The 12,029-nt window shown below is 41.8% G+C and overlaps 1 protein-coding gene across 9 annotated transcripts in view; it reads left to right on the top strand.

Annotated features, from left to right (window-relative positions):
- Nucleotides 1-12,029, top strand: part of SREK1 (splicing regulatory glutamic acid and lysine rich protein 1) — a 69,763-nt gene that overhangs the window by 51,247 nt on the left and 6,487 nt on the right. For 7 of the 9 annotated variants that reach the window (XM_075932373.1, XM_075932374.1, XM_075932378.1 and 4 more), the window contains 3 exons: nucleotides 410-529; nucleotides 3,897-4,457; nucleotides 10,073-10,168. In XM_075932373.1, the coding sequence (XP_075788488.1) occupies nucleotides 410-529; nucleotides 3,897-4,457; nucleotides 10,073-10,168 (777 nt within the window). Of the gene's footprint in view, nucleotides 1-409; nucleotides 530-3,896; nucleotides 4,458-8,416; nucleotides 8,571-10,072; nucleotides 10,169-12,029 lie in introns of those variants that run through there. The other 2 variants (XR_012904881.1, XM_075932375.1) reach the window with 2 other exon arrangements.

Here is a 12,029-nt window from a genome sequence, read left to right as displayed (position 1 = left end):
AACTGAGCAACCATAGTTCTGTATTGCATGCCAATAACATGAACTGATTAGTGCAGATTTAATTTTGTATTCGTTCACACCTCATTGGTATAATAACTTCATGGTTTCGTATTTCGCAGTATGTTCAAAGAGGCTAAGTTGTTTGATTCATAACTGTTTTACTGATGACTCTATATGTTATTCTTTGATATGACTTTGCAGGAAGATTTTTTTTAATGGTATATTTTGAAAGAGGTGGGAGAGTCTGATCAAATTTTAAATGTGGAGAACTGTGAAAATGTTTACTGTGGACTAGTATAATAATTAGATAAAATATTGTGTATTTAATTTCCATGATTTATGTATTTTTCAGTTTCTTTCCTAAAGTCTCAAAGTTAAATGTATTTATTCTCTGATATTGTTGCTGCAGGAGTAGATCACACAATAGATCACTCTCTAGTCAGAAGGATAGGCGTAGATCCAAAAGTCCTCCCAGAAAACGTTCCAAGTCAAAGGAAAGGCGAAAGTCAAAAAGTCGTTCTCGTTCCCGGTGAGCTTTCTTTGCTAACAGTTGATGTTACACTTTTTATTATCTAGTTCATAGCTTTTGGGAAAGCTTTATAAAATGTAGACTGCAAGTGAAAAATGAATTTGCTAAGCTAATCTCTAAACTATTCTGTCTTGAATTTATTTTTTGGTATTTCTATTTAATAATTTTCTGACTATCAATTTCAGGGCTGTAGATATGTGATGCTTGTATGGTCTTTGAAATGTTTATTTCCTCAAGAAGAAAACAACACAAAATAGATACTATGTTTAAAATTTTCAAACTGAGGTCCCTAAAACTTAGATACTGAGCTACCTCAACTTCTACTGAAGTCAATGGTCACTACAATTGAGCATCATTGAAGTAAGGAAATTTTTAGTTAAATGCCAAACTTTAGTCAACCATGTTTGAAAATTTTACTCTACATGACAAATTCAGCCAATGTGTAAGTAGATGCAAACTATTACTGTTGTACCATCTTAAATTAGGATTATATTTGGATGCAAATCAGCATATATTCATAACATGACATCCTGTGTAAGGAGGGGGCGTGTTTAGCGCTGTCTTTTCTAGTTATTTCAGGTTGGTTGCTTTCCCTCCTATAAGCAAACTATACATCTTTGTACTGCAAAGTGTTAACTTGCTGCCGGCCTAATCCAAATCCACTTGTTAATTTTTATTCCTCTTGACTGTCTGGTTTGGCCAACTATAAGATTCCATCAGGCTAATTCTTCATCTTTTGAATAATAGAATATTTCTCATACACAGGCAATCCATCACTCTTGGTTGTGCTATGGAATATCCATATCCACAGGTGCTCATGAAGGCAGCTTACTGGAAGAAGTTTTGGCGCCAAAATTGTCTTTTGTGTTCTGCCTCCATCTGGAAGAAGCTCTCCTGTATACTCTACCTTGTGCATTTAGGGGAGCTTCTGATTTGTATGTAATTTGACCTCTTCTTCTCTCCCCATGACACAGACTCCTCTAGCATGTCACCTTACTAGATCAGGTTGGGCCTGATCTATTGATGACTAGCTCCTTCTGGCCACAAGTTTTGTTGTGACATGCTCCTTATCGGTTCAGCCCCTCTAGATCGTATGTCTCATTGGTGGGAGCAGTCTTCACAGGCTCCCCTTAAATGATGTTCCCACTAGACTGTTTGGTTACTGGGTCTTGATCATCTGAAGGCTTGTGTGGAAAAAGCTTTGACCAAACACTGGTTCTGATGGAGAAAGGTAGGCATTATGGGGCATATGGCTGGAGTTTGTCTGAAGGGAGCCCTACCCACACCTGTGAGCCGTTTAGAGTAAGTCCCCTCTTGGTAGCCTGTTTTAGAAACCATTTTGTAGTCAACCTGGACAAGTTTTAACTGCTATTGTAGAACTTGAGAGGATGAATCTGTGGGAACTTGTTACTCCAAGCAAATACTGGGCGTATTCCTCCAGTCCAGGAGGAATTTTATGCATCAGGCCTAGTACTATGACTTAGGTCCCTCTATACTTACCCACGGATCGATGTTCTGGAGGTCGATCTTCTGGATTTCAATTTAGCAAGTCTAGTAAGGACCCACTAACTCAGTTAAATCGTATGCTGACAGCATCTGCAGCATCTGCATCTACACCGATACTCCTCTTCCTCATGAGGAAGAGAAGGGAAGTTGACGGGAAAATTTCTCCTGTTGACCTCCACTCGGTGGGGACAGCACAAAAGTTCAAATCAAGGTACAAAGCCACACAATTATTGTAGCTGGAGTAGCGTATCTTAATTCAGACTTATCCCTTAGAGTAGACCTGGCCTGATTTGTCTTCAAAAATTGATGTGTTGAACATAGCGTTGGCTCATATTCAGTATAGGGATGTTAAATTTTGATTAATTAACTAAGTGAATAGTTGATGGGATTCTCATCGACTACTTGATTAGTCAGTAAGGACTAGTGTGGCGTTCTGCCTTTAAAATGTACAAAGAGTTCCAGGAGGGACTCGTGTACATTTAAAAGTTGGAATGCCGCTACTGCATCCCTGCCCATCCGCACGGAGCTGGAGGGAACTGGCTTTTTAGCTGGCTCCCCCCAGCACCTCTCCCTCCCCCACTTGCTGCCTCTTTCTGATAGAGGCAGCATGGGAGTGCAAGTGACTAGTCGACTAGTGTGTCAACTATAAAGCTTTTGCTTATTGGATAGTCGACTAGTTGATTAGTTGCTTACATCCCTAATTCATTAACTGTTAAAAGTGATAGATTAAGTAAAGGTCTAAACCTCAGCCTCTTACATGTTCATATGACTGCATTATGAGTCATCTCCTTCTCAGCTCTGAAAAGAGAGCTTGTATTCAGATGTTCATATTTTCAGGTTCACCAAGGGAGTAGCAAAATGTCATTCTCCAATCAAAGCTTGTGTGGCTGGGGGAAGCTGAATTTTTTTTAATTGACCTAAAAGAGCAGGCCTTGGAACCAGTGAGTGCTTCCTCAGTTTCTTTTCTGTCTTGGATCTGTCCCAATTCTTTTCATTCTAGGGAAGCTAAATGACATCACCTAAAGTCTATCAAACCATTAAATATTAATTGGACAGAGTAAACTCATTCTGGAAAAAGACCATTCTGGCAAAAATGGCCTTATAACTCCAAAGTAACCATCTGGTGGTGGCTACAAGTAATAAATATCTTACACAAAAGGGGTAAAATCCTTCAATCTTTTATAAGAGGTCATTCTACAACATCTATATCTACTCCTCATGTACACTGAAATAGTTTATTATGAAGAAATGTGCAAAGTAGCACTTTGGGCATCTGTCCACTCTCACAAAATATTGCCATGTGGATATTCCATCTTCCTCAGGAGATAGCATTTAGTCATGAGGCTCTACAGTGTGCCATCCTTCCATGATCCGTATGTTTCTGTTTTCTTTCTCCCGTTTTGGGTAGCTTGCAAACTCCTTATAGCTTAAACCAGACTGATGAATTGCCTCTCTGAAAATAAGATAATGTTCATTTTATGATGATGGATTCCCTGTTACAAGAAAACATATATTTAAAAGCCAAGTTTAAAAAAATCTAATTGCCCACAGTTGGGTTCCTTTAAATGTCCATAGGTTATAGACTGCACTTATCCATAGTCTGTTCCTATGGTATAATGTCATCTATTTGAAGATTAATTGATTTTCTTTCTTTCTTTCACCTCTTCCTTCAGCTGCTGCAGGGGCAAAAAGAGCTAGATTGTTAGGAATGAGGTGTGTGGGAAATTTACATTTTGCATAGTTGTGGTGATTTGTGAAGGAGAGTTACAAGTTTTATTGAGCATTTATTAGAAGGGTAAAGAAGTGAATTCAGCTTTTTGTTATGGTCATTTCATTGACAGTTAAATGTTTCTTTTTTTAGGGACAAGAAAAAAGACAAAGAAAACAAAGAAAAGACCAAGGAAAAAGAAAAGGTCAAAGAGAAGGACAGGGATAGGGACAGGGAGAAGGAAAAGGAGAGAAATAAAGACAAAGAAAAGGAGAGGGAGAGGGACAAAGACAAAGAGAGAAACAGAGACAAGGATAGGGACAGAGACAAAGAAAAAGACCGGGACAAGGACCGAGACAAAGAAAAGGAGAGGAACAAGGACCGGGAGAGAGTCAAGGATCGGGAAAAGGACAAAGAGAAGGAGGTAGTCCGTGACAAGAAGGATACAGAGTTGGAGGGAGAAAGGGACAAGGAAAAGGATCGGGAGAAAGACGGGGACAAGGAGAAGGTTAAGGAGAAGGACAGGGAGAAAGACAGAGAAAAGAAGGAGAGTGACAAGGAGAAGGACAAAGACAAGGAAGGAGACAAAGACAAGGAACGGGAAAGAGAAAAAGAGAGGTCCAAAGAGAGTGATGATAAAAAGAAAAAAGAGAAGAGATCCAGAACACCTCCCAGAAGTTACAGTTCTCTCAGAAGATCTCGAAGTTCCAGCAGGTTAGACTGGTCAATAATTTTGCTATGCTATCTTAACCTGTCAGTACAGTGAAAGATAACACATAACCTGCTAAATCCTTAATACCATGATCAGTATTGCAATGTCATTTATTATTAAGATAGAATTTAATTTTTGACACTTGAATTTTTTGTGACACTCTTCTCTCTCAATTTATTCTGGGGAGGAAACCTTGAAGATTGAAGCTGTCCTACTCTTGTTTCTATTCAGAAATTATTACATATTTTATTGAAATTCCAGGGCAAGCAGCATTTATTGTATTTAGCTTTATGATTTGAATACTGAGCAGGAAGACTGGTTTTTTTTTCTGTTCTATGCGAAATTAACATAGAAAGGATTGACAAAAGTTCATATCAGTTATAGTCTCTAACTCTGGTTCTTCAGATAATTATGCAGTATCCTCTCTCAGAACAAGAGCTCTTTTTTGAGGTGTTGCCTGCTTCAAGCCACACTCTTGGGATGCACTTATATTGTACAGTGGACTTATTCAGAAAACTTTGGCTATAAGTAGGGATATAAGTGACTAATTGACTAGTCACTCCCCCTCTAGTGTCCTCTCTGTCAGTTGGTGCTGGGGGGCAGCCAGCTTAAAAGCTGGTTCCTCCCAACACCATCTCTAAGTGATCTTGGGTATAAAAAGGTTGGAGACCACTGCTATAAAGGATGCTGCCATCTTCTCTCTCTCTCCCCCCCCCCCCCCTTGCAATTCCTGCTGTGCTGGAATGTCTCTGCTTTGGCAAGCTTTCTTATCTGTACTGTTTTTAGTAGTGAATTTATTGTATGGTTCTCTTAGCATTCAGTTAGAAATGCTTAGTCCCACATGGGTCTCAGCCTTGGGATAGGGAAGTCACCTACAATGGAATGGACACGAGCAAGCACTTGAAGAATTGTTTTGTAACTGTTGTTCTTTGAGATGTTGCTCATGAACTATCCTCCTTCCTCTCTGTCTGAGTTCTGGCAAGAAGGAACTGAGGGAGTGTGGAGCTGGCAGCACTTCTTATATCAGTGTCTATATGCACCCCTCCAAAGGGTGCCGGAGCTGGTAACAGTCTTATCTTGTGTGCTATGTATAACATTCCTGTCAATACTCCCCAGAATATTAATCTTTTTATGGCTCATTCAATTTGTAATGCACATTAACCTCCAGATTCTTTTCTGTAGTACCACTGCCTAGCCAGTTATTCCCGTTTCTATTTGTGCACTTGATTTTTTCCTCCTTAAGTGTTGTACTTTGCACTTGTCTTTTTTTAGCTTCATCTTGCTAAATTGGAAAACTGATCTAAAATCATCACTCCTGTTCTCCAGAATGCTTGCAACCCTTCCCTGCTTAATGTCATCCACATATTTTATATGTATACTGTCCATTCCATTATCTAAGTCACTAATGAAAATATTGAGTAGTACTAGATCTAGGATAGACCATCTAGTTTAACAGCATATAACTTTCCTGCATATGGTCTTTCATACCAATTATGAATTTACCTTATAGTAATTTCATCTAGACCAGTGGTTCCCAGCCACCAGGCAGTGGCAGCTCTGGAATCCAGATCTGGGGTACACCACTCTTGCTGCGGCTGTTGGAAGAGGCATGTCCTGCCCCACCTCTCAGTCAACCAGCACTGGGCAGAGGTGGGGTCTCCTTTCAGCCACAGAAGAGTGCTTTCCTGCATGGCAGGAGTGCCCCACATGGCCCTCCTGCCACAGAGGGAAAAGCTCTTCTGCGACCAGGAGGAAACACCATACTGCACAGCCCTTGCCCAGCACAGGGAAGCACTCTTCTATGGCCGGAGGAGACCCCACCCCCGCCTGGTGCAGGTTGACTGGGAGGTGGAGCAGGACGCGCCTCTCCCAACAGCCCTGGGAAGAAGGGGCAGTGCTGGGCGGTCTATCCCAGCCTCAGCCCCGAGAGCTGCCGCGACCCGGGCAGCAGGGCTACGTGAGGGAGGCAGGGCAGTCACTGGGAGCTACAGGGGTGGGGCTAGTGCTGGGTGGGCTCCGGAGGCTGAATTACCAGTAGAGGGGTTATGGGAGACAGGACTGACACTAGGGCTCTTGGAACGGACAATAGTGGGGGCTGACACTGGGAGTGGCTTTGGAGGCATTGGGTGCAGTGGGGCTCTGGAAACAAGAGGCTGGTACGGGGGGGGGGGGGCTTGGGTGTAGGGTACTCTGGGGTCAGCGGTGCGTGGTTCTAGGGGGTTAGGGCTGGCTCTGGAGGCTGGGCTTTTGGCAGATCGGTAACATTTTATTTGCATATTGGTATATTCATCATTTGCACAGTGAACATGCAAATAAAATGTTACCAGTCTGCCAAAAGTTTGTGAATGGGTTTGCCAGTTCCCGGTATCAAAAAAGTTCGGAACCACGGATCTAGACTGCATTACCATAGTTGGCCTGTGAGACTGTTATGCAGGACTATGTCAAAAAATTACTAAAATAAAGATTTATCACATATACAGCTTCCCCTCTATCCAACAGATCAGTATCCCTCTGGATTAAATTAATTGCATTAATTTGGTGTGATTTGTTCTTGACAAATTAATGTTGGCTACTCCTTATCACTGTATTATCCCCTAATTACTTACAAATTGTTTAATGGTTTATTCCAGCATCTTTCCAGATATAGAAGCCTGACTGGACTATAATTCCACAGGTCCTGTTTGTTTCTCTTTTTAAACATAGATGCTATGTTTGCCCTTTTCCAGCCCTCTGGGACCTTACCTCCATTAGTCTCAGGTTATGAGACTGCTAGTTCATTAGAATACAATAGAGCAAATTTCATCATATCCTGCCCAATTGAATACATCTAATTTATCTAAACATTATTTAATATATAACTTCTGCTTGGGTTCTTTCTCCCTTGTTCATATTAATTGTGTTTAAGAATCTTGTCACGATTAACCTTTTTAGTGAAGACTAAAGCAAACTATGCATTAAACATATTGCCTTGTGGACATCATCCATTTTTGGCTCTCCATCCTTAAGTAGTAGACCTACACTTTCTTTTGTCTCTCTTAGTCTATTTATAGGATCTCTTATGCCCCTTGCTATTATAATGTATTTTGTGTTTTAGCTTTACTGGTATTTCTCCTACATTCTTATGATATTCTTTTGTACTCTTTCTTAGCACTTTGTCCTGTATTCTCTGTTGTAGGCTTACTTATTGATTTTCAGGTAATTTAAAGATCACCTGCTGGAGCCATATTGGCCTCTTACAAAGGAAAGATCAAAATAATTATATCAGGATAGTTTTCTGTTGTGCCTTTACTGTTGTCTCTTTGAGAAACACCCAGCTGTCCTGAACTCCTTTTGTCCTTGGTCAAATTTCTGAAATAAACCATGATGCAGTTTCCTGTTCTGAAAGACAGAAAGGGGGCTTCCATTTTGATGGTTTTATGTTAAACTTAGGGTATACATACTATTTTAAAATCTGCATAATTCTTGCTTTATCTTAATGACTAGATCACTGTATTTCTAGCCAGTGAGAGTTATGAGTATTCATTGATGCACCTGATCAAATCCTAGAACAACAACCTCAATGACTAGCAAAATACCCAATCAAATTCCTATTTAATAAAATATTAAAAATTATAAAAGAATTTCCTGTGTATGTTTGGATTTTGTTGGGCTTCAACCTTCCCATACAACTTCCATATTATTTTATTTTATTTATTTTATTAACACAACATTGTTTGTTAATGATTGCATGCCATCCTTTGAGTTGTAATAGTAATAGAAATGTTTTAATCCATATTAAAATGTTTCCTGTCATGATTTACAAGAAACACTTCTGGGACTGATGCTGTGAGGACATGGCTCTCCTCCAGCAAAGCACTTCAGCTCATGATCAAGTTTAAATATACAGTATTAGTCCTACTGAAGCCAGACTACTCACACGCTTAAAATGTGAGCATAAACCTACGTGCTTTCTTTAATCCAGGCCAGAGGACCAGCCTATTTTCCAGATCACTGTGAGGGATGCACCTCCTTGCAACATAAATGTGGTGTCATTAGCTCCTGTAGAGGAAATTTAGGTCTCCAAGCTCAAGACAAGACCATTGAAAAGCTTTCCCTCCCACCCATCCTTTCAAAATGTATGCATTTGTAATTCTAAGGTAGTGTAATAAATAGTTTCTTTCCTTACTCCTCAAGTCAACTGATAATGTAAAGATTTATGTTAAATAGTAATAATAATTCTTGGCTCTTGTGTTCAAGGAGGAACATCTCTTATATTGTAAACTCTTCCAAGGAGGGATCCGGTGATCCTGGCCCTACTGAGATTAATAGCTTCTAGTACGGCATTTCTCAAACTGGGATCTGTGGGTGGGCTCTTCCAATTAATTCCCTCGCTTCCTCCCTTTCAGTGCCTCTTGGGACCCATGGCCCAGGCCTATGGCAGGCTTACCTGCCTTGGTTCCATTTGGGTTGCAGCTCTGCAGTTCCCATTGTCCAGGAACTGTGATCAAAGGGAGTTGTAGGGACAGAGCTTGCAGGCAGGAGGGCAGCACGTGACACCTAACTGGCTGCTCATGCACTTGGGGCCACGTGAACCTGGCAGCCACTTCTCTGGAGATAAGCGTCACTGGTGTCCCAAACTCCATCCTGTATTCCAAGCCCCTCATCCCCATCCCCACACCCAAGCCTGCACCCTCCAGCCTTGAACACCCAGCCCCCTCTTGGACCCTGAACACCTCATTCCGGAGTCTACACCCCCAGCTGGATCCTTCAGCCCCACATCCTTGGCTCAGCCCAGAGCCACCTCCTGCACTGCAAAGCTCTCATTCCCAGCTCCATCCCAGATCCCACACCCATAGCTGGAGCCTTCACACACCCCTCACCATAACCCTCTGCCCCAGCCCAGAGTCCCCTCCCACATTCAAACTTCTTCCTGGAGCCTACATCCCGTACATCCCAAACCCCTCATTTCTGGCCCTATCTAGAGCCCATAACCCCAGCTGGAGCTGTCACTTCCCTCTCCCACCCTACCCCTTGCTGGAGCCCAGTGAAAGAAACTGAGGGTGTGAGGGAGCAAATGACAGAGGGAGGGGAGATGGAGTGAGCGGGAGGAGGGGCCTTGATAAAGGGGCAGGGCAAGGGGTCCCCAAAAACTTTTAAATCAAAATGGGGTACTTTGGTTGCTATTGTTTTTGAGAACTACTGTTCTAGTACCATGAGGGTGTCATCCTGGGCTTTACTGTAATGACTGACAGTAGCTAATAGTAAGTGTAATTTTATCAGATTCCCATTATCACCCAATATAACTACATTCTTGGCCCAAACACTCTAAATTTATTCCCTTCCAGAAATGTGTTCTAGCAGAAATCTGAAAAAGCATAATCTCCTGCTACTTCCCTTCGCCATGACTGGGTCCCACAAAATTCTCACGTAAAAAAAAGCCTTATATTTCTTGACTTGGGTAATTCATGTGTAGTCAATGAAGCATATACTTAGTAGTTGCCAGTACATTGCAGGACATCAACAGTGCCAACCAGCTGTCATGCCAGAGAACAACATTAAGTACCATCTGTTTTCTTACACCATTGTCTGATATATTGTGTAGCTTCATTGCCTAATTTTGAACTTTTTGGTCTTATAGAGAAAGGCGTAGGAGGAAGAGTAGAAGTCCTTCTAAATCTCCAAAAACATCCAAAACATCAAAGAGAAAGTCCTCTCGGTCTCCGTCACCGAGGAGGTGGGATTTATTTACATATTAGAACTAAAATGTGGAGCTGAAAAGGACAGTCTTTTATGATCTTTTTCCTGTACTGAAATTTTATCTGCTTCCCAGTATCAATGTCAATGTCATGCAAAAAATTTGTTGAGGAGATTTAGACTCCTTCTGGGCAGTTTTTTCTTTCCAGTGTATGTAAAAAGCTTTCTTTGTGCATTGTATATAAATGACAGGATCAGCCCTCTTTCTCCAAAACAGAATCCTAAATAGATAACATGGAAATAACTAGTTTGAAAACACTGTTCTCGTTAGGTTATCACCCATGCCTGACTCTCTTTTATTTCATTTCTCTCTCTTCAGATAATTTCATTTGGTCAGGGATTCAAGTATCAGTTAAATCTTGCATAGATTTATGATTTAGGCTTGGTAGATGAGTGTGCAAAAAAAAAATCCAATCTAAGATACTGCTCTGTACAATTGTCCTTAATTGTAGATTTTTGAAAATTAAATTCTTCAGCTCTTTTGAGTAAGAAAATTGACAGTGTTTTGCATTTTTACAAAATTTAATTTCTTCTCTCTTTTTGCCCATTCTTTTAGACAGTCCCACAGGAATATTGTGTGCAGCGTAATGTTTTGATAGTAATTGTAGATCTAATTGGACATAACGGGCTCGTCTACACTGGCCCCTTTTCCGAAAGGGGCATGTTAATTTCAGAGATCGTAATAGGGAAATCCGCGGGGGATTTAAATATCCCCCGCGGCATTTAAATAAAAATGTCCGCCGCTTTTTTCCGGCTTTTAGAAAAGCCGGAAAAGAGCGTCTACACTGGCCCCGATCCTCCGGAAAAAGCGCCCTTTTCCGGAGGATCTTATTCCTACTTTTCTAAAAGCCGGAAAAAAGCGGCGGACATTTTTATTTAAATGCCGCGGGGGATATTTAAATCCCCCGCGGATTTCCCTATTACGATCTCTGAAATTAACATGCCCCTTTCGGAAAAGGGGCCAGTGTAGACGTAGCCTAAGGGAATCAAATTGCAGTTACTGATCTGCAAACCATTGAACTGCTTCAGTCAGTTGTTCATAAATTCTGATAGATATTAAACAAAGAGCAAATGATGAAAAGTCTGAAATGTATAAGGGTATGTCTACACTACAAAGTTAATTAGAAATAACAGCAGTTATTTCGAATTAACTTTAATAGCGTCTACACAGGCAAACAGCTATTTCGAAATAAATTCAAAATAGTGGAGCCCTTATTTAGAATTTGGTAAACCTCATTCTACGAGGAGTAACACCAAATTTGAAATAGCTATTTCGAATTAAGTGTTGTGTAGACACTTAATTCGAAATAGGGGGCCTCCAGCCCTTCCCAGGGAGCCCTTACCAGGAAAATTTACTCTCCTCTCCGCCAGCCCCGGAGCCATTAAAGGGGTAGACCCATGTCACAGTGCCTGTGCCAGCTCCAAGCCTGCCAGCCCAGAGCCAGCAGTGGCCACCGGGGCCCCTGACCCAGTGGTCCCAAAACATGAGCCAGCAAGCCACTGGCAGCCAGCCCTCCACCGCTCCCCAGGATCAATCTGCCAGCTCCAAGGAGCCTGATGGGCTGGAGAAGGCGGTCGCCTTCCTGGTCCAGGGTGGAGTTATGGACCTTATTCAAGTTTGGGGGGGATGCCCCCGACATCCATGATCTCCGCACTAGACAGAGGAATGCGGCCGTCTATGGCAGGATAGCTGCCAGCCTGGCCACCAAAGGCCACATGCGAACCCAGGAGCAGGTTTGCATGAAAGTCAAGTTGGTCTGGCGAGACCCCCAATCCTGAGCCCTGAGCTTCCCCTCCCCCTTCTTCCCCTTGCTTTCCCCTTCCAGCTCCCTTCTCCCAGG

This window comes from Pelodiscus sinensis, chromosome 6 (assembly GCF_049634645.1).
Source record: "Pelodiscus sinensis isolate JC-2024 chromosome 6, ASM4963464v1, whole genome shotgun sequence".
NCBI lineage: Eukaryota > Metazoa > Chordata > Testudines > Trionychidae > Pelodiscus > Pelodiscus sinensis.
This window is presented reverse-complemented; position numbering and strand designations above follow the sequence as displayed.